The 22,542-nt window shown below is 41.7% G+C and overlaps 1 protein-coding gene across 3 annotated transcripts; it reads left to right on the plus strand.

Moving 5' to 3' along the window:
• On the plus strand, positions 1 to 22,151 carry TBC1D9B (TBC1 domain family member 9B). 3 transcript variants are annotated; one of them, XM_086852147.1, is made up of 22 exons: positions 1 to 219; positions 2,463 to 2,573; positions 5,449 to 5,567; positions 6,608 to 6,836; positions 7,497 to 7,755; positions 8,398 to 8,605; positions 8,738 to 8,950; positions 9,087 to 9,248; positions 9,825 to 9,975; positions 10,325 to 10,539; positions 11,277 to 11,394; positions 12,093 to 12,378; positions 13,031 to 13,160; positions 14,325 to 14,423; positions 15,129 to 15,197; positions 15,972 to 16,212; positions 16,498 to 16,563; positions 16,713 to 16,784; positions 17,199 to 17,249; positions 18,320 to 18,367; positions 18,819 to 18,925; positions 19,712 to 22,151. In XM_086852147.1, the coding sequence occupies exons 1-22, from the start codon at positions 102 to 104 to the stop codon at positions 20,402 to 20,404; spliced, it is 3,765 nt and encodes a 1,254-aa protein (XP_086708273.1). In that variant the 5' UTR covers positions 1 to 101; the 3' UTR covers positions 20,405 to 22,151. The 3 variants fall into 3 exon arrangements, with proteins under 3 accessions (XP_086708273.1, XP_086708274.1, XP_086708275.1); XM_086852148.1 differs by having other exon boundaries at positions 17,217 to 17,249; XM_086852149.1 differs by lacking the exon at positions 17,199 to 17,249.
• The last annotated feature ends 391 nt before the right edge of the window (positions 22,152 to 22,542 follow it).

The following is a 22,542-nucleotide window of genomic DNA, read 5'->3' on the forward strand; positions in this document are numbered from 1 at the left end:
GTGGGCCCCGTGACCCGGCCCGGCCGCTCCCCCCGCGCCGCTCCCGCCCCGGCCGGGCCGGCCCAGCCCCGCGGGCCGCTCCGCTCCGCAGCCCCGCCGCGATGTGGCTGGGCCCCGAGGAGGTGCTGCTGGCCGGCGCGCTGTGGGTCACCGAGCGCGCCAACCCCTTCTTCCTGCTCCAGCGCCGGCGGGGACACGGCAAAGGGGGCGGCCTCACGGGTGAGGCGCGGCGGGGCCGCGGGGAGGCTCCGGCTCGGCCCGGGGTCCGTGAGCGCGGGGCGGGGGCTGGGAGGGCCCGGCGGGGGGAGAGAGGCGCGTTCCGCCCGTCTCCTCGCTGTGTGTGAGCCCGGAGCCCCTCGGGCGCGGGGCCCGCCCGGGGCCCGTGTCCGCCCCCGGCCGGCGCTGCCAGCGGTCAGGCCCGGGCAGCTGCTGCCGGGGAGGACACAGAGCTGACGGGGTGCCGGCACCCTCTTCTTTTCTTGTCAAAAATGGCTTCTCAGCCCTGCTCGCGTTGCTTTGAATTATTAAGGTGGTTTATTTGCGTATTTTGTGTGTGTGTGCTTTTCCAAGATGCAGAGGATGACAGTAAGACGTGGTTTATAATTAGCAGCAGTAGAAGTTGTGCTGTACATGGGCCGGGGGTGAAGCTGTGTGGGTGCAGCCCACTGGAAAATACCCCTGTGTGCGGGGGACAGCCGTGTTTGTGACATAAACGGCTAAAATAACATGACTGTCATCAAAGCACGATGTTAACAACAACAAATCCCCTCACTTTTAAAAACCCCATTTATGTGCAGAATGCTTTCAGTTATTAAATGTGAATTACAAAGATGTGAATTTTACTTTTGTCAATTACACATATCGACTGTCATATATTAGCCCCTTTAGACAAACTAATTACAGAAATGGTGCAGCTGTTAAACATCGTTAGCATATTTCATCTTTTAACAGTGATCAGAATTATTTTGAACTGCTCTGTTTGATGTCACTTACCTTGTGCTGTTTTGCACATAGGCCTGTACTTGTATTCTACAATTTTCCATTTTTTTCCAAAAAAACCTGGTGCCTGGTGCTATTCTGGGAACATTTAAACTGATGTGTCCCTGATGGCTTGAAGCTTTGAGCTGTGCTTCCTTTCCCAGCTAGTGTGGCTCAGTGAGTGTTCTTCAGAGCTCCTGCAGGTTAAAAGCCACGTGTCCTTAAGGAGCTGTGCAGCTGCAGTGACATCTCGGAGTTAGAGTGGGATGTTCAGCTGAGCTGGAAAGCTGTTTGAGTTGCTGTCAAGTTGCTGAACATCTCATTACCGGTCTGTGTGTCAATATTTGACATGTTCAGTATTGTCATAGGAAAGATTCAAAATTAACTTTTAATAAAACTATGCAAGAAGCCCAGAGCCCAAACAGGTCCTGCTGTGCTGGCTACATACGTGTTTGGTTTAGGTTTGTCACATGGGCTTGCTGTGGGTGATGTTTCACTGCAAGGACAATCAGTGGTACATTCTTAATTTCTTCATTTGTTATTATGTTAATTGCTACATAGATAGCCAAGAGAGATAAGGGAGAGGAAGTGGCATGTTTCCTGATAAGGAATGAGATATGGATGAGTACTGTTTGCACAGGCTTAGCCAAACCATGAGAGCTGGCAATTGAAATCAGACCTCTCACAAAGTCAGAGCAACCATGTTCCCTCTCCAAGTTCTAATACTAGGGAACTTTTAATCATGAGTGTGTTGCAAAGTTAATTTGCATTAAAGATGCTCATAATGCATTGTCTAGAATAACAAAGCAAATAATCGTCTTAGATGTCTGCTTTACCTAATTGAAATAAAGACTTCATTGAAGTAAATTGATTTGCTTTACAAAGTCTGGTCCATCAATATTTACTCTGTGTCTCCTTTCTTATTTAACATCATATAAAAATATTTTCACTTCTGTATTAACAAATTTTGAGTTGCTGACATCTTTGTTTAATCAGAGTATTTCTGGAAGCATCTTTCAAACCTGTGAGCACCAGTGTTTCTAGATCTGCTTGATTCCATTTGGACAAATTATCTACTTTTGACATTGGTGATTCTGAAAAATATAGTGTTTGAAACTCTTGTGTCTTTTAGCTTGGTAGGCTTAAAAATCACTATTAGAAGCAGAAACCCCACAGAGGAAGACACATTTCACTTTCATTAGAAAACTCTACTGTGAATGTGAGGGACTATAATGAGGCTTAGTAGGCATTTAATTGTCATATAAACTTTGTCCATTACCAATGGGACAGGCTGCAGTTGGTTTTTAGGTAATTTACCTGCAGTGACTGCATGTGCATCTCCATTTTCTCAACCAAGTGCAGCAGCTCTTCCATCACAACTGCTCACAGACTGTGAACATCAGCGTTCTCTGCAGTGATTTTGCTTAACCCAGTTCTTTGTTTTGGTATTACACTGCTGTAATTTTTGTCTCTTTGCTGCCTAGGTCTCCTTGTGGGAACACTAGACGTGGTTTTGGATTCCAGTGCCAGAGTTGCCCCATACCGGATTCTGCACCAGACTCAGGACTCTCAAGTGTACTGGGCAGTGGCCTGTGGTATGTAACTCTTGGATTTGAGTTATTCTCTTGTCTTTTTGGTTCATATGACCAGTTATCCCACATAGGAGTATCCTGTGAGTGCTCAGAACACTTCCAAGAGCTTCTGGTGGTGTAGTGGAAGATTCCAGAAATTACAGAACTCAGTGTTGTTTAAACTGTAATTGAGGAACTGGAAAGTCTGCAAAAGCTTCTGTTTTCTGAAGATGTTAGAAATTTTCTTTCTCCAAGATGTACTTGTATTTGCAAGGTTGTAGTGAGATAGTGCAGAGAACAACATATGCTGATTTTGGTGGGATGATGGATATTGTGCTGCTGCTTACCAGGAGTATGGCACAAGATGGGAACTTGTAACATTGTTCAAGGTACCAGAGGTACTTTGGGAAATCTCTTGGTCCAGTTTATGTTTTTTCTATTATTTCTGGCCTGGAATAGATGTGTATATAGATCTGTAAAATGGACTAGAATAGTATTTTTTTTTAACCTCAAGGATCCTTGGCCTCTTTTACTTGAGAAATGTAACTACTATTTTAGGATATCATAATGCAACCATCTGATGCCTGTTTGTCAACTTTGATTAAAGCTTTAGGTGCTAATGCTTTCTAAAGAGGAAATATCTCCAGACATACTTGTTAGACCAACTTTGTTTACAATAAGAACCTTCACTTCTCACTTTGTAATGGAGACATAAAATCTGATCACGAAGGAATCATTTGCTAGGCCCACAGAGGCTGATGTCTTGTTTTTCTTCTTCCCACCCTCTCCCCAGGCAACCAACACAATATTCTCCCTTGCAGAGCTACTCAAATTCTGCAGAGGAGATGCTTAGATGTTGCTGTGTTTCAGAGAAACACAGGTTCCCCTTTAAGGAGGGTGGAGGCAGAGAATCAAGAAAGACAGAAAACAAAATGGCAGATCAGGAACTGCATAGAAAAAAGGAGAATATTTAGTGCAGATCTATAATTTTATGGTATCTTGAAACTCAGTAAGTTATTTTTGTTCAATTTCAGGAGTGTTTTAGTTGATACCCTCTGTATCTCAGTTACTTTCAAGCAATGCAGCGTGTAGAAGTAAGATGGGCAGGGTAACACCCAAGTGGAGTTTGATAAATTATTGTACTAGAGTAAATATGTTGTCTTCATCCAAAGTATTTTTTTTGTCATATCTAGTTCTCATTCTGCTGTCAAAGTAAGAGTACTGGCATTCCTAAAAAGTTACAAAATGTATACTGCTCTCTAGTTGAAAGATGTAAACATTTTATTTACAGTTCACTGTGTGTAAATACTAGTGGGCAGCAATCTGGTCACGCATGCAGCTTCAGCTCTTCAGCACTTTGTTCTCATTACTTTGTTTTAATTCTTTGTTCTTCTTTTCTTCTTTCTTATTTCCTCCTAATAGGAATCACAAACTTTGACTCCTTCATGTATGTCATTCTAATGTTATTCTTACAAAGATGTCAGTTAGCGAGGCCAGGCTTATTTTAGCAATTGGGCTGCTGTCACTTAGTAAGAGATGCAGCTCATGAAACAAAGCAGGACACACACTTTATTCCACTGCTGTTGTTACTGAACCTGTGGGGGTTTTTTCACAGTCAAAGCGTCCTATAATTTAGTTCTGTGCCCTTAAAATAAACCATTTTGTATTACTCAAAATCATTTATGCTTTAGAAACATTGTCAGATGCCGTGGTAGATGTCAAGTAAATTTATACCCAGAGGCAACAGAGCAAACTTTTGTTGTTGAGCACATTGGGCCATACACATAAACCCAAATTCATATCCCTGCAGTCCTTCCAGAAAGGATAGCTCATTTGCTTCTAGTTTTATTCTCAGATTAGCTGGCATTGGGTTTTTATGGTTTGGTGTCCAACTACAAATGTGAAGAGGATTTCATGGCTGAAGCTGCCTCCCAGGGAACTGTTTGTGTCATTTGTTTTTCTTCTTTTCCATCATTAACTACACAGAGTGGTAAAATGTACTATTAGAGAAACTGAGTAGTGGCAGACATGCTGTTAACGTTTTTGGATATCCCACTGCTTAAGTATGAAACTAGAAGGTAAATTTACTGGAATATGGCAAAGAGACATTTAAAAATGTCTTTGACTTGCATTTTAAAAGATTTCTTTTCACCTGCATTTAACAATGTTTTTCACCTTGTTATAAAAACTTGCAATTTTTTTCTCTTCTGCTTTTTTTTCTGTCTACAATATAGTGATAGCTATCAACAGAGAGGAAGAAAAGACAAATATTTGAAATAATGAATGGAAATTAAGGCAACTTTTTAAAGAAAAGTTCTTTAAATTGTTTTCTTTTGTTGTAGACTGTATGGTTAAAGACAAGTAACTGTTGGATAGAAAGTTTGCTGAAAAGTTTTTATTTAAGAAAGCAGAGAACTTTTTGATATAAATATTTTGGTTGCTTTTTGATTTGTATGCTCCCTGCCCACCATTGCTTTTGAGAAATGGAACCTCTGTGTAGGTGTTAAAAAATTCGTGTTCTGAAATTTGTTCCAGTTTTGAGGTTCGTCTGGTAGTTTATTATTTTTGTTCTAGAATGCCAGTAATCAAAAGAGTGTTTCTTTACAGGAACATAGGAATGCTTTTTGTCTGGAAAAAAGGCTGTGTTTGGTGTGCATTGGCAAACAAGATGATCTCTTGGTTTTGTGCTGAGTATCCTTGGTGACAATGGAGACATTTTATTAGAAACATAACATTGGTGTACATAAAATATCCTTGACATGTACACACTTGCTGTGTCTGATTTATCCTAATCACTGTTCAGTAATTATTAGTTTCCTGCCGTGAACTTGGAGGAAAAAAATACACTGTTCTAATTTTTTTCTTTGCTCTTGGCATCATCTTTCTCCCCTTCAATTAGGATCATCTCGTAAAGAGATCACAAAGCATTGGGAATGGCTGGAGAATAACTTACTGCAGACTCTGTCCATCTTTGACAATGAAGAAGATATCACCACTTTTGTCAAGGGCAAGATACATGTAAGTGACATATATCATTCCTTCCATGAAGAACTTCCAGATTCTGAGAAAGGACGGGGAGGTAGTTGTAATAATTTTTTATCCTGTTCAATCATACATAGGTATGGAAGTGTCATGGAACACAAACAGCATTGTCAATGTCAGGTCACAGTCAGAGCAAATACTGAACAAATACATTTGAAGGGGAAGGGTTAAGAGCAGTAAATCTCAAGAAACAGCCTGCTTAGGATGTTCCCACTAATCCAAATTAATACCTCTTTAAAATCGTTGCCCATTATGCCTTTGATGCAGGGAGAATGGTTTAACAAGAGTTCATCTAGCAACAGATGGGGGAGACAGAATTCCAGTTTGCAGGCAATATACTTGCCCTGCCAGTGGTCTGAAAGGCACCTGGGTTGTAAAGGAGCTGCACCCAACTTCCACTGACTTTGGAGTCAGCTGTCTGCTGGTTTTGCAGTTAACACACTTCAGATTCCCAGCCCACAAATCCTCTAGAGCAGAAACTTACAAATACAGGTTCTCCATTGAACTGCAGGAAGTTGGATCTTTTTCAGCTCTCCTGTCAGATTCTTTAAAGTATTTTCCTTGTGTATCTGTCATGAGAGAGATCGTGGTCATTTGTTTTTCCTTCTGGCCAGTCAAGATCTGACAGACTGCAGAGTTCTGCCCTTCCTGGTAGATGATCTTCTTCCAGTTGAAGAAGCATGTGTACAAGTGAGAAGAGACTGTACTGACTCAGTTCTTCTGCATGGTGTTCCAAGTGTTCCCAGGCCAACCATGAGGAACTCAGTCAAACATTAAACATGAGTGCTTGTGGCATACGTTCAGGAGTGGATCCCAGGTCCCAGATTCCCACCGTATCTGACTGCCCTTTTTGCATGTCTCTGCTGTTTCTGACAATAATAGGGAACAAGGATAAGTGCTATTTCCTGTTCCTTTGTGCCTTCCAGATTGCTGCTGTGACCCTGTGCTTTGTACATTGTTTCTGTCAGCAGGCACCTTCACTTCTGTTTTAACTCTCTCCTCCCATGTCCTTTCAGGGCATTATTGCTGAGGAGAACAAGAATGAGCAGCCCCAGAGTGAAGAGGATCCAGGTAAATTCAAAGAGGCTGAACTGAAGATGCGGAAGCAGTTTGGGATGCCCGAGGTGGAGAAATTGGTCAATTATTATTCCTGCAGCTATTGGAAGGGACGTGTCCCCAGGCAGGGCTGGCTGTACCTCACTGTCAACCACCTCTGTTTCTACTCCTTCCTGCTGGGCAAAGAGGGTGAGTTATGAGCCTACAAGTTGTGTTTCTACCATTTCCCATTATCTTTTTGGTGCAGCTATCTTTTGTGTGATCTCATTTTCAAGCTGACAGTTCTTTTTCCTTTTAGGAATCATTGAGCTATGAGTGGCTCAGCACCTAAATCAGTTCTTGCTCTCATAGGCACTTCAGTGCTGTTTAGACTGAATGCCTGAGTAATTTTTTAAAACGTTTCTCAGGTTGTACATCTGTTTTACTGAAACTGGATTACTTTTTACAAGTTAGACTGGGTTAGAGAGCCAAGCAGTATTTTTACCTTGGTGAGTTCTATATGGAACACCTGCCAGGACCCAGTATTTGCAAAGCCTGAACTCCTGAATCCAAAGCTAATTTGCTGGAAAGAAAGAATGAAAACTTCAGTAATTGTAGTTGAAAGCATTTATTGGATGGGAGATCATCCTTTTGGAACTGCATTATTTCTGGTCTAGTTAATCCAAAAGGTTATTTCCAATTATTTTTGGAGAACCCAGTAAAAGTGTGAAGAAAAGATCTGCCCATGTGTAAGAGGGGGGGAAAAATGCTGCTCCACTGAGAGCTTGCAGGCTGCTTGACCTTCGTTTCTCTTTGGTTATTGTTTTGCCTCCATTGCAATAATAGTATTTTTTAAATTCTTTTCCTCAGTTACACTGGTGATCCAGTGGGTGGATGTAACCCAGCTAGAAAAAAATGCTACCCTGCTGTTCCCTGAGTGCATTAAAGTAAGCACGAGGGACAGTGAACTCTATTTTTCCATGTTTCTCAACATCAATGAGACGTTCAAGCTGATGGAGCAGTTGGCCAACATTGCAATGCGGCAGCTGCTGGATAATGAAAGCTTCCTCCAGGACAAGTCTCTTCCAAAGCCCAGAAGGCCTCTTAAGAACATCTCTGCATTAAAAAGGTATTATGTTCCCAGCAGTGAGAAAAGAAGACAGGTAATAGGTAATTATAAAAATAAATCTGTATTATTTTGTAGCTCCCAGGTGCTGCTGGGGTTTTCTCACTCTAGGGGCTGCATCACTTACTTCAGTCATTAACCTTCTGCTTGTTCTCCCCATCCCAGTTTGGAACTGAATTCACACACACCCTCATGTCTTTCTCATGCATGGCTAGGCACTCTCAGAAGGAATTTTCAACTAGAAACTGCTGAAATTCATATGTAAAAAAAAAGTGAAGGAAAAAAATTACACCAACTCCTTTGTCTGAAGTTAAAGATTTATAAAAGGAAACAGATTTTTATTGTAATAAGTCCTCCCACTGGGGACTGTTCTCTGCAGTTTCAGGATCTGATGTAACATTTCAGTTTTGTAGATGCACTTGCATATTTTATCTTGTATTGCAGGACATACCTTGTCAGGGAGGCATGTCTGAAGGCTGAAAGAGGAGTCAGAGGAGGGGTGGCATCTCAGTTAGAGAAAGGAATACTAAGAATACACAGCACAGTCTGAAGGTTGTGATTGGAATGAACATTTGACATTAGTGTTTGAGTGGGTTTTTCAAGTGAGTAAGAAAGCTTCAGGATACTACCCTTACTTTTCCCCAGAGACCTGGATGCTCGAGCCAAAAATGAGTGCTACCGTGCCACTTTCCGGCTGCCCAAGGATGAATGCCTGGATGGACATACAGATTGTACCTTGTGGACACCATTCAACAAGATGCATATTCCTGGCCAGATGTTTGTTTCCAACAACTACATCTGTTTTGCCAGCAGGGCAGAGGAGGCCTGTCATCTCATCATTCCTCTCAGGGAGGTGGGAATTTCTCAGCTATATCTTAAGACTACAGACCTCTCTTCTCTTTCGTGTCCTTCTGTCTTTTGTGCTGTGCTTTATGGATAAAGGAAAACATGCCAGATCCAAATGTCCTTTGTCTTTGTGTTCTAGGTGACAATAGTTGAGAAAGCAGATAGTTCCAGTGTCTTGCCCAGCCCTCTGTCCATCAGTACTAAAAGTAAAATGACCTTCTTCTTTGCCAATCTGAAAGACCGGGATTTCTTGGTACAGAGGATCTCTGACTTCCTGCAGAGAACACCATCCAAGAAGCCGTGTGGCATCGACAGGGAATGGAAGTGGAACATGGCTGATCCCAGCAGCGAGGTACTAAGGAAATAGCTGACAGGAACTTTATCAACTTCTCAGAGCAATGCTCCTTACAGTGTGTTTGCCAGTGCTGTCTCAGGCCATGACCAGAGGAGAGAACATGAGCTCAGACATTTTCTATTCTCTTGTCCAGGAGGTTCCAGAGCTGCCTTCCAGCAGCCCCCTGGCTGTCAGCCCCACGTCTGCTCTCAGCCATCGACCCGTCAGCTTCTGTGCTGGGCAAGTGCCAACAGCCTCACAGGGACTGCTCAAACTCTTCAGGAGGAATTCTGAGGAGCTCTCTGGACCCAAAGGGGTAAATAATATGTTTATATAAAACAACTAACTTTAAATAGTTTGCAGTAGGTTGTGATTTCCTGGCCTGCTCTAGGATGGAAACATGTTTTATCCCTGCTCCGTATCACTGTGTCACAAAGGTAGCACTGCATTTGGTATCTTGACTGTCAGCTTACACTGTATGCACTGACATACCTGAGATACTTGATCAGAGGCTGAGAAATGAATGTTACCAGTGTTCTGGGATGTGAATTCATAGCTGTGAAGAACAACTTTTCTTCAGAGCAAGAAAGCAGGGAACTTGTATCTCTGGTTGCTAGTTAATCATCGTGATCCGTGGTTCTGCTTGCATTTATGTGGAGATTTGCAAGGTGTAGTTGTGAAGACTTGACTTTAAGCAAGGTCATAAGTCATTTAGAACAGGGTAGATTAGTATATACACTCTTTTCTTCAGCAGAAAGAAGAGAGGTTTGAAATGTCACAATGTATTTTTCCTGTGAAGTGCAGGCCTGAGTATATCCAGAAATCACATGTCCTACAAACATAAAAATGCAATAATCTTCTAAAATAGCCATATTTTTTTTTTTTTATGAAGGCAAAGGAGAAGATGAAGGAAGAATCTTGGAACATTCATTTCTTTGAATATGGGCGAGGGATGTGTATGTACCGCACTGCCAAGACAAGGGAGTTGGTACAGAAAGGAATCCCAGAGAATCTCCGTGGAGAGCTGTGGCTCCTTTTCTCAGGTAGGATGTTGTGCTGCATATTTTGACAGCAGGAGTAAGCTTTCTGCACATCTCAAAGGAAAAGGTGTGAATCTTAGCTCATTTCAGAAGAAATTAATGACAGATTCATTCCATCTGAATGATACTTTGTGGTGGCTTTATTATCCTAGTAGCTGTTTGGCCTCCTTTGTCTGTGTTTCAGTGTTGGAACCTAAACTCTAACATGATTTAACAATGAGTTTGTTGCTATATTTTCACATCTATTTGTAGTTCATGAGTTCATGCAATGCTTCTTGGCATCTCTGAAACTGGGAATAAAATGTATGTTTCAAAGCACCAGAGGTAAAGCAATGCTTGTTTGTCATTTCAGGGGCTTGGAATGAGATGGTGACTCATCCTGGTTACTACGCAAATCTTGTGGAAAAGTCAATGGGGAGGTACAATCTCGCTACTGAGGAAATTGAGAGAGATCTGCACCGCTCTATGCCAGAGCATCCTGCCTTCCAAAACGAGTTGGGAATTGCTGCCCTCCGTAGAGTCTTAACAGCTTATGCATTCAGAAATCCAACAATTGGGTACTGTCAGGTAGGAACAAAGTCTTAGACTTGTTAGTCCTACACAGTGACCATGATTGACTTGGACTTTTTCTGTAGTTTTTTGTTCAGTTTCAAGCTTTTCCTTCATGCTGTATATGTAGTAGTGACAAAGTAGGAAAGAAGTTATGCTGCATCATCTCTTAAATATCCTTTGAACATAGTATTTAAATAGACTTTTCACAGTGCTGTTAGATGTAATGTCAGAGTGTTTAATAGTTTTCCTGACAGAGCTTTCCATAGTTCAGCAAAAACATCTGTTTTTATTAAAAGGAGCAATTAAGTAAGTGATGATGCACGTGGACAGTCTATTGAAAATGAAGCCATTTGCTGGTTTGTGAAACAACTTGGTGGAAATTCAGGTTCATTTTGTGTATTGCTATGATGTTACAGGTTCTCATTATGTTGTTCTGTTATGGCCAAATTCTTACAAGGATTTTTATGAAGACTTTGAAAATTATTCTTCTTCATGTTGTTTACTGAAAACACATGACAAAAGGTCATCAAATTATTTGCTGCCTCATGAACAGAGGAACTGAAAACAGGAAGAAAAATTGAGTTAAGGTCATCTATTGACTCAGATACTAGTAGAAGCTGGAAACAGATGTGACTCTTAGTGACAGTTGGCTGTATTCATGCTTTTAAGTTTAGTTGGTCTGTAATAGCAGAGTTTTCATGAAGACTTCCATGTTCTTCCCCTGTTTCTGTGTGTTTGCTGCTGGCTCCTAGGCCATGAACATTGTCACCTCAGTGCTGCTGCTGTACTGCAATGAAGAAGAGGCTTTTTGGCTCCTGGTGGCTTTGTGCGAGCGGATGTTGCCAGATTACTACAACACAAGAGTAGTGGGTGAGTCCTTGTCAGATTCCTGCTAAAGCCTGGATTTTCAGCTGTGGTTGCACCAGCATCTCCCAGGAACACCTTTTTGTTCAGAATTAATTAAATGTGATGCGTTTAAAAGACAATGAAGTGCAACTCTGTTCCTTTTAAAGTGGCAGGGGTGTGATGGAGACATAGGAAGAGACACTTGAGGCCTCCAAGGTAGTACTGCCTTGTAGTAACAAGGAAGTTGAAGTCACCAAAAATTGGTATCAGGAGGGATCATTAGCAGTAAGGAGGAATATCTAGAAGAACATTACTGAGTTTTAGTTTTCCCCATCTGAATGATGTGTTAAATCTTTGGAACAGCCTGCCAGGAAAGGTTAGTGAAAGCACCATTTCATGAGCTTTTAATGTTGGTTTGTATAAAAGAGTGTAGTTTGATGTAAATACCATAATATCAGTAATCCTCCACCCCTCCATTCAGGGCAAATGCACAGATGAACCAGAGGTTCTGTGTCTGCATGCTCTGCAATGTAGGAATAGTCTCCATCTAAATACGTTGGTTTTATTGAGAACAGAAATAAATAATGTCTTAATTTTAGTTATGATGCTCAGAGGCCTATATGAAATTTAGTGAATTCATACTGTTTTGTTTAATGATTGCTTAGCTTGGTACATGACATCACCATTTTGATTTTTACCATTGTTTTGTTTGTCTGTTTCAGGTGCATTGGTGGACCAAGGCATCTTTGAAGAACTTACACGAGAGTATCTTCCACAGCTGTCAGAAAAGATGCAGGACCTGGGAGTGATCTCCACCATATCCCTTTCCTGGTTTCTCACTCTATTCCTGAGTGTAATGCCATTTGAGAGTGCTGTAGTCATTGTCGACTGTTTTTTCTACGAGGGAATCAAGTTCATTCTGCAGGTGTCATTGGCCATCCTTGATGCCAACATGGAGAAGTTACTACAGTGCTGTGATGAAGGTGAAGCCATGACTATTTTGGGCAGGTACCATAATTGTTCTTCTTTCTAACAGAATAGTAACGGTGGCCTTTTAGTCACCATCTCTTTCTACCTAATAGCAGGTTACAGATAACACTATAGGATGAAACCTGTGCTCCAGAGAGGTTTGTTACTGCTTTCTGCAATAGCTGAAATTAATTGTTGGATCAATTATGAAGGAATCCCATACTTCTGGAGCTGTTTTGCAGCATAATAAATTCCTGCATCTCAATTTGAATTTGAATTCTTAAAGGTTATTTATTTGAAATTTGCATATTAATTCTGCATTACTATTTAGAACAGATTCTGGCAGGAATCACATTCTAGAAACATAAAACATTATCAAGCAAATATCTCTCAAGTCTAGTAAATGTAAGATTTTCTTGTTTGAAATGGGAATCTCTTCTGTGTGCAGGAAGATCTTCAGCATATGACTAGAAGCCCACTTTTAAAAGGGTAAATAGCCCCAAAATAGGATGAATATCAACTTTACTCCAGGTACATTGATGGTAGCATTGCAGATCAGATGGGAAAAATTACAGTCTCCTTCTGGTTTAGATTAGTGATACAAAAAAGTTGGAAGTAATGTATATAGGATTTGTTTATTTTCCTGGACACTAATCCTGTATCTTGCATCTGTTCTCGTTTTTGTCCACAGATATTTGGACAACGTAGTTAACAGACAGAGTGTCTCTCCCCCTATTCCCCACTTGCATGCCCTGTTGACCAGTGGAGATGACCCCCCACTTGAAATTGACATTTTTGAACTCATCAAAACTTCATATGAGGTAAAGTTCTGGCTTGGATTTTGCTCAAGATATTTTTTTCTCTCCCATTTTATGCTTCGTACCGCCAAAATCTGAGCAATGTTCATAGATTGAGATGCTTAAGAGTGCAGGCTGAAGCCATTGTTCCACCTGCTTGGTATGAGTAGAAGCTGACACTGTTGGCTGTTGCGGATTACAAAGAGTCTGCCCAACACCAGAGGGACTAAAATGATGACTGCAAATAAGGAAGAAGTTACAGAATAGAGATTTCTTCCTGCTTTGTCAAATTAGTCTCCACTATTACTTCTATTTGAGGATTGTCAATGTTAAGGAATTAAGGAGGGAAATTCTGGGTAAAAATTGTGAAGTACTCCGCAGAAACGTTGAAGAATCCCAGTTCTCGTGCATAGGAACCCTGTTCTGCAAACCACATTATAGTAATAGGAAAGAGACCCCAGAATGGTGCCAATACAGTTAAAATATTTCTGCACTTATATAGGTGTTTCTCACAATTCATACTGAGAACAAAGTCATGAGAAGTTTGATTCTGAATGATGGAAAGAACACAGGCGAAAGAACTGATGTTTGGCAGTTCTTTTCTGCTAAGAGTGGATTAATTTCTCTCTTTATCTTGTTTTTCACTCCATCCCCTTCTGGTTGTTTACAATCAGGCAGCTGTCATTTTCCTGGGTGTTTTGTTTGCTTCTTCAAATCTGCCATCTCTGTTTGTTCTTTTTTCTTTTTTATAAAAGAGTGTCACTGAATTCATATTACTTGTCTGACCTAGTCCATAGAAAAGCTTCTTGACTGTGGTGTTTCTGGCTGAATCTCATGTGGGTCCTAGAGGAAAAAATTACAGGGCTGGAAGGAATGGCAGCCTGTCTGTTCTCTTATCTCTGCCACAGTACAGACAGTACAGGACCTGTATTTCTGTCAGTCCTGACAGATCCTTTTTCTGTAGAGACCTCTGATGTTGGATTTCTCATGAACTCTGAATTGCTTCTCTTGCAGGACAGGAGTGAATAGGGAATAGAATTTTTTCTCATCTCACTGCTGGTAAAAGACTTCTAGTGGGTTTAGGTCATCTCTAAGGGGATAGTACACTTGTTAAATAATGTGTAATTGAAGATGGATTGTTCTCTCTTCAGGAGATGATGTTGACCTGATCTGCTTCCTTTCTTGTAGAAATTTGGCAATCTGAAGGCAGATGACATTGAACAAATGCGTTTCAAACAAAGGCTGAAAGTGATCCAGTCTCTGGAGGATACAGCCAAGAAGAGTGTGGTATGTGACTCCCAGATTGAATGAGCTACCAAATGGCACAAGTCATGGAAGGTGTTTTGCTGTGAGCACTGAGAAACTTTGTGCTGTAGCAGACCAAGTTTTAAGTGACTGAAAGAATGATTGAATGAGATGTTTGGTATGGAGGGAGATAAAAAACACCTGTAGGCTTTGACATACTCTCCTATGCCTAGTGCTGTCTGTTTTACTGCTTGCCTGGAATCTTTGAGAAAAGATGGATAGCAGATAATTATTTTTACTGCCAGTTAGAGAGTGCACTAGGGAATTTTACTGAAGGGTTCATGGCTGGAGGGGAGTGTCCATATTTATTGCCATTATCTCCCATGTCCTATGTGGAGAATCTCCTCAGGGTGTTTATTTCACTGTTGTTCTTTAATGCATCCAAGTCAAACATTTGAAGATAAAAACAAGAGGGAGGAGTTACACAATCTGCTCAGCCAGGTCTGCACAAACAGGAAATAAGCACAGTAAACTACTTAAAATGTCAGCAGTTTCTGCTTAACTGCAAACTGCCTTCCTGATTGGTTTCCAGGGGTGTTAGAATGGTGATGTTTTTCTTCCATTCTGTGTGATATCTCCTTGCACTTGTTTTCCTCTCTTCTGTGTTACACAGATTTTCCAGTGAGTTGTATTGGATTTTTCTAGTTTTGAAATAAATTGTTCACTCTGTTTTATCTGTAACTGCAGGTCCGAGCTGTGTCTGGTGACATTGGTTTCTCTATGGAAGAGCTAGAAGAGCTGTATGTAGTGTTCAAGGTAAGAAGCCTTCCTTGAGAGCGAGGAAGAAATGTTGTCACACACAGTACAAATAGCAAAGTAAGTTGAAAGGGAATCAATGACTTTGCTTTAATTCTTAATGTGACCTATCAGAAACTGATGTGGCATTCTGTTACACATGGTGCCAGTAGGACTGGCCCTGTTACTATCTGATTCATTATTTTTAATTTTTTTCTCCCAAAGGTGGCCAAACTGCATTCACAGCATTTGAATGATACTCAGAAAGAAACTGTAGAGTCAATGGAAGAGAATGTAACATAGCCCTGAGAATGGGGAGCTGGGGTTGACTGCACCTCAGTTTTTACTCTCAAGTTTTCCATTGACCTCATCTGTAATCGTGACAAGATTACTTAAAGGCTTTGCCTCTGTTTGTCAGCATATATATTTTTAAAAGAATGGTATTACCCAACTGCATCTACCAAAGTTGGTTGTGCTTTATTGCAGACTCAGAAAGAGAGGCTTAGTTCTAAAACATGTGTGTTCTCTTTTCATTAATGCCTGACTGACATTTTGTTAAAACCTGAAATCATGTTTTGTATTTTTCACTTTAAATAATTCCTTGTGCTTTTCCTGAAATCCGTATCTCTTCCTTCATTTTATATTATTTTGTAGTGAGGTAACAGTAGGAATCACAAGGCAGATAATGTGTTTCCTGAAATGTCTCTTTGCTTCCTCAGTGCTATTCTTGAGCTGTGACAGTCTCCACTCCTGTGGAGTAGCATAATCTGCCCTGTTAATCCTTTCCCTCCAAAGGCCAAGTACCTGATGAGCTGTTACTGGGGGAACAACCGTGCAGCCGCTGCCCGCAGGGACCAGAGCTTGCCCTACCTGGAGCAGTACCGCATAGACATGGAGCAGTTCAAGGAGCTGTTCATCAGCCTCACCCCCTGGGCCTGTGGGGCACACACCCCTGTGCTGGCAGGCCGGCTCTTCCGCCTCCTGGATGAGAACAGGGATTCTCTCATCAACTTCAAGGAGTTTGTGACAGGAATGAGTAAGTGGTGCTTTTGGAGAAAATGGAATGCTGCAAAAAATGTGTCTGTCCTTTTCCAAGAAGAACTAAAAGGAGATAATGGTGTCGCTGTCATGAGGGAGGAGGGTGGCAGGATGCCTCAAGCTGGACAAAATTTGCATTTCTGGTGTGGATTTCATTATTGATTCTGCACAGGATTTTAAGCAGTCATTGTATGGGAATTCATTCTGGTTTGAACCTCTGGGCAGAGGGTGATTCTTTATTATTAAACTGCTATTTTTCTTAACCTTTTTTTTTTCTTGCCAGGTGGGATGTACCATGGTGACCTCACTGAAAAACTCAAAGTACTCTACAAACTTCACCTGCCTCCTGGTGAGTGACTGCTTCTGTGTACTGCTGCTATTGAACACAGGCTGCTCTGACATCAGTTGACATGGGGTGCCTCAGGAGTTTTGCTAATGAAGTGGGTCATAACTGCTGTTCAGTTAGAGATTTTAACATTTGCTTCTCTGTGAATACAGCTCTGAATCCAGAGGAGACAGAATCTGCTTTGGAGGCCACAAGTTATTTCACAGAGGATGTGACAACAGAAGGTAATGCAACACTGCTGCCTTTACCTCTCAGTCAGGCAGGAGTTGCAGCATAAATCCATGTGCTCTGAACAGTGATTTTGTTCAAGGCATAGTCTCATGCTGGCAGTGTGTTAGGATTGCCAGTGTGCTTGAGTTCACTGTCTTTGTTGCATGATGGGGAAGAAGTTTGGAGCTAAAACTCCTCGGTGCCCATTCCATGCAGGATACAGCATGCTCTGAAGCATGGGCACAGACTGCTGAGGAGGAGCAGTGTGCTTTCACCAGCCTGTGTCCCACCATGAATTAGGTTTTTCATGCAAGTCTCATTGTCTCTCTTCTTGTTTTTGTTTCCTTCTCTGTGTCTGTCTATGTCTGGCCTTTACTTCTGTTTTATCTGGGATATTGTCCCCTCAACCCCTTTTTCTGCCGCTCAAGTATCTCCTTTTGTCTCAGAGCTGGATATCTGCCTGCACTGTGAGTCTCAAGGTCAGTCCATGGATTATGTGCATGCATTGAGCATGGCTGTGGTGCTGGAACCACCTGCCAGCCCAGTGTGCTGATGTAAATACTCTGGAATTACTGCTGCTGCTCCTTGCTCATGACACTCTCACTATTAATAAAGTGCTATAAGTAATTAAATGTCTTTCAGTATATTCTGCCTATTGAGTTTCAACCATGGTCAAAATAGGTTTTGTCCAGCTTCTTTCAGTGGAATTCATCTCATCCTAGAAAAGGGTGGTCAAAAAGATGCTCAGAGCAGAGTGGGGGGAGTGCTAGGCTTGCTGGCCTGGGTAGGTGATCCCTGTGCCTACTCCACAGTCTCCCAGTTTAAAGGAATAAGAATACATGCCACTGAATTGCCAAACTGTTGGTAGACTAGTTTACTGCATTTCTTAAAATTCAACATTAGAGATTGTCAGATAGGAGGTCAAAGTATGTTAATCATGCTAAACATTTACCAAAACACAACAATGCCCCAAAAAAATCTGAGTAAGTACAAGAGGTAATTGTGCATTTTGGTGCTAGGTGGCTGATTTAACAGTCTGAGTTGAACCAAGACTTCTTTGTTCTAGTGACAATATAGAGAACCAGAAGTGAAGTTCATGAAGTTAGACTGCAAATTGCTCCCAAAATGTCAGTTCAGGCAGTGAATAATGAGAAGTAGGCAGTAGTCACATAAGTGCTCAGTAGTGATTTGGCTATTTTCTATTCATTATCTTGCTTTGGGCAACTGAGCATCCTTGTCTTTAAGCCATCACATTGCTTTTCTCTTTCATACCTGTATTTTCATGCTTTCTTTTAAGACCTCTCCCCTCTACCTCAGCTCTTCAACCCACTTTTTGAGTGTGGGTCTTTATCCAGCTCATCCCATCAGCCTCATGCTTCCATCCAGTTCTTTTCACTCCTCTAATCATGATATGGGAGTGTGAGATATAACTTCTATTAAATGTACTCTTGTATAATTTAAATTTTTATATATAGTTGTCTTAAGTTCTTTGTATATTGTATTACTGAAAATCAGCTATAAATTATTTTATAATTCCATGATTCTTTAGAAACCCAAGAAGATAAAGGAAAGAGAAATGAGAATGGTCCAGAAAAAGGTAATTTCATCATCAATAGACCACATTGTAATCTTGTCTCTCTCATATTATGACCTGTTCATTGTCTCATGCTGATCAAGGAGACCTTGCAAAGTGTCCCTTGTGGACCAAGATAAAGCAGGAGGTGAGCTGGGAAATAAGTATTCCTTACACCTTACTGCTCCAACTCTTTTACATACCAAGATCACAGCTTTTGTAAATCATGTTGGGTGAGTTGTCAGCTCACAGAGTTCATCTGTGAGAGGTCAAGCTGATGCAGCGTTGTTAAATTTTTTGCTCTACTGAGCTGCATCAGATAAACCTGGTGAAAACAATGCAGCCTTCCTGGTAGATGCTTTCCTGGGCTGTCAATAACACCTTCTTCAAGCCTGATTTTTGTTGGCTCAGCATTCACTTTTTAAGTGTATGAAACCATAAACCACCTGACTAGTGGCTTGTTCTTGCCTTGCAGAAGAGAAAGGTACCAGTCCACAGGACTACAGATATTACCTAAGAATGTGGGCCAAGGAAAAAGAGAACAAGAAAGAAACAATTAAGGATCTCCCCAAAATGAGCCAGGTAAGAAGGGAGTACAGAGGTTTCCAGTTGGATCATTGGCAGCTTAGTGGAATTCGGCAATATGTGCAGCCATTGTGCCAGTATGTTCAGTCCTTGCCCTTAGCTTTTCTTGCTGTTCTGGTCTGGTGAGCTTTAGAACCTCTAATTCCACACATTTCTGTTGAATTCTGCAGTGGATATGGACAAACTGCTTTGTATCAACCAGTCAAACATAATGGATTCGCTCTGCCTCACAGACCAGTTTTTCCTGTAAGAACTGCACTCTGTGTTTTCCCTCCAGAGCAGGATGTTTCAAATATGCTGTCAGTTACAGAAACTTGTTCAGCTTTTTTGGTTTTGCATTGCTTCAAGTTACAGCTGCTTGGTAGAGAGTGAAGAATGTGTTTACAGAAGAGAGAGTCAGATGACTGGTGTGATCTTTTCTGTCTCTTAATTTCCTTAGTGGGTGCTACTTAAACTAGTTCAGAAATGCTTAGAAGCTGACCACAGAAGAGTAGCAGAATAGAGGTAAAACTTCAGGTTTTTCTTAGCATTAGTGAATATGTGACTACTCTGTTCATCTGCCAGCAGAAAACCCACCACTGTTAAATTGCCAGCTGTGTCTCAATTTAGCCACAACAGAGATGGGGGAGTTTGTCTATGTCAGACTGTTCTGAATCAGTTCAGTAAGTTGCCACTTGGTGGGGAGGCAATAAGCAATGAGTCATTTGAGGTGGTGCCTGTTGCTTCATCTGCCACTGACAACTTTTTTCAGCCTGATAAATGATTATTTCATCTTTTTTAAAGGAACAGTTCATAGAGTTATGCAAGACCCTTTACAACATGTTCAGTGAGGACCCCGTGGAGCAGGAGCTGTACCACGCCATTGCCACTGTGGCCAGTCTGCTTCTGCGGATTGGGGAAGTTGGAAAAAAATTCTCCAACAGGCCCACGAGGAAGTCTGAGGACTGCAAAGCAAACAATACTCAAGATCCTGTGAGTGAAGAAGAGTCACCAACATCTGAACAGAGTCAGAATTCAGCAGTGGAGCAGCAACCCCAAGCTGACCATGAGGACAAAACCAGCGTTGATGCTCAGCCTGGAAAAACACAGCAGGAAAACCAAACTCTAGGAGATGGGTCAGGGGAAGGACAAGGCTCTCCTTTACAGCTGCTATCAGATGATGAAACCAAAGATGATATGTCCATGTCTTCCTACTCCATGGTCAGCACGGGCTCCCTGCAGTGTGAAGACATCGCAGATGACACGGTGCTGGTCGGCTGTGAGGGCAGCAGTGCAGCTGCCAGGTATGGCAGCACCATTGACACTGACTGGTCCATCTCCTTTGAGCAGATCCTGGCCTCCATGCTGACAGAAACAGCCCTGGTAAACTACTTTGAGAAAAAAGTCAACATTCTCCAAAAGATCAAGGATCAGAAGAAGGTAGAGAGGCAGTTCAGTTCATCCAGTGACTATGAACTTTCCTCTGTGTCAGGGTGAACTCAAGAAAGCAGGAGTTGTCTTTGGGAGATAAAACAGAAAGATAGTGTGGCAGATGGCAGGATGGTTTGGTATTTTCTGTTTGGGGTTTTTTTGTTTATTCAGAGACCAGTAACTACACAATTACAATAGAATCCAGTTGATAAGGGGCTCCTGACAGTGACTGCTTGTGTAGATGTTCCTTTGGCTACTCTGGCTGAGAGAATTAGATTTACATTCTTGAGAGCCATTAGAACCTAATAGCCCCTGACATATAGAATTACCACCATAAATTATGCATGTCTGCCTTTTGCTATCTTTTATTTCAATGAAGTTTTATTTCAGACAGTAACTGCTCCTTGCCTGCCCTTGTTTGCTGTAGGTTCCTGGGTAACTTGCACAGCAGATGCAGCCTGGCTTGAAACCATGCTCACCTCTGGCTGCCAGTCCGAGAGCTAATGCAGTGTAATCAAGTGCTATAGGACTCTGACCTATAAATAATCTTGTACGTTCCTGTAAGCTGTTCTGTGACTCAGCAGCTATAAAGCAAATGTGCCCCAGTGCTCCCAGCACCCTAAGATCTAAACACAAGACATTGCTCAGACCTGCAGGTGTCTTTCCCATGTGATTTGGCATTTTCATAGTGTACGATCACTTACTGTCTCCTCCAGAATTCAGGAATTTTTAGGCAGATGTGGTTTTCTAGCATTTGCTTTTCTATTTCTTTGAAAGCCATAGGTTTTAATTTGTCTGGGAAGCCACAAGCTCCTTGACTTCAGTGCAGAAGTGATACTGAGTCAATCAGTGGGCCCATGATGGTTATAATGAGGGAGTAAGTTCCTAAAATAGAAGTCAGTGAATCAGCTTCAGCATTCCAGGGCAGTGGCACACTGGTCTGCTGGACTTTCCCTGTTGGTACATTCACTGATAAATGCTGATTCCCTGTCACTCCATTCTGTTCACTAGCTAGTGATGGGTCCAGTTTTTAGGAGGACCCCTGAGAATACTCTGATCAGTCAGCCCTCACAAATGCTTGGGGCAGGAATTTGTGCAAGAGCACTGTCCCACCCACTGCTGCTCAAAGTCCTTTCTTGAGAGTTTAAAAATGGATGTGCTTTTAGAAACTACTGCACAGCCAAGGGCATTTGTACCTAAAGGGGAAGAATTCAGAGCAGTGTAGCTCTGCCATCAGCCCCTTATGGGAAACCTCAATACCAGAGCTCATTCCAGTTAGAGACAAAATAACTGGGAGACTGAGTGCTCTTTTAAATCAGTTAAAACCAGAGGAAACTACGAGTTGCCCTTCTGGTAGCAGGGTGTGTTTTCCAAGGGAGGAGAAGTAATGCTGTTACTACAGATAAACTCATCTCAGCACAAAAGCAGTGGCCTTGCAGGGGCAAGGCAAGAGACACTGCTGCTCAGGCAGAGCAGACCCCGCACTGAAGGCAAGGTTTGATCCAGCTTTTGGTTGGCATTTGGGATCTAAAGGTAGGAAGGACACATGTGGATGTTCCCATTTAACACTACTTGGTGTGCTACTCAGTGTTAATTCATCTTTGTGACATTTTTGGTCTGTATTCACAGCTGGTACATACTTCTTATTTCTCTGCCTCCTCTGTTCTGTATCACTGGAGAGCAGCCATTAGTAAAATTGCTTTTACTAATTATTCAGTAATTTATTGTAATTTTTTTAAAGTACAAATAATACATGTGATTTTACACAGTCTGTCTTACCTGTCATGTATTCAATAAATGAATCAGAATCCTATAGGCTATTTGGCTGTCATTTATTTCTCTTGAGCTCTTGGAGCTGGTTCTTATGCCAGTTATGAGAAAAAGAGTGTGTCACCAAAACTGGGAAAAACAAAATCTCTCCAACATTTTTAGTGAATCAAGGCATTACTTTATTCTGGCCAGGATGTTCAGCAGAAATAATTTCATCCACACATACCCAGGTGTGCAGAGAAAATCATTTCATGACACATGGCGCCTTACTGGATTTTTCAGATACTTATATAGTCAAAACCCATAGAAATCCGTTGGTTCAATGTTCATTGGTCCCAAGATAAACTGGTTTTAGTACTTGGTTTCTTTTGGTTACAGATTTCTTCCCCTCCCATGGTAATGCGATCCTCATTCCTCGGTTGTTTTAGGGTCTT

Source organism: Cyanistes caeruleus, chromosome 15 (genome assembly GCF_971803275.1).
Source record: "Cyanistes caeruleus chromosome 15, bCyaCae1.hap1.1, whole genome shotgun sequence".
NCBI classification, from domain to species: Eukaryota; Metazoa; Chordata; class Aves; order Passeriformes; family Paridae; genus Cyanistes; species Cyanistes caeruleus.

Coding starts and splice junctions, on each gene's coding strand:
- TBC1D9B (XM_086852147.1), top strand. CDS start 102: ATGTGGCTGGGCCCCGAGGAGGTGCTGCTGGCCGGCGCGCTGTGGGTC. Junction 5,568..6,607: donor TTGTCAAGGGCAAGATACAT/GTAAGTGACATA, acceptor ATGTCCTTTCAG/GGCATTATTGCTGAGGAGAA. Junction 17,250..18,319: donor CCTGCACTGTGAGTCTCAAG/GTCAGTCCATGG, acceptor ATGATTCTTTAG/AAACCCAAGAAGATAAAGGA.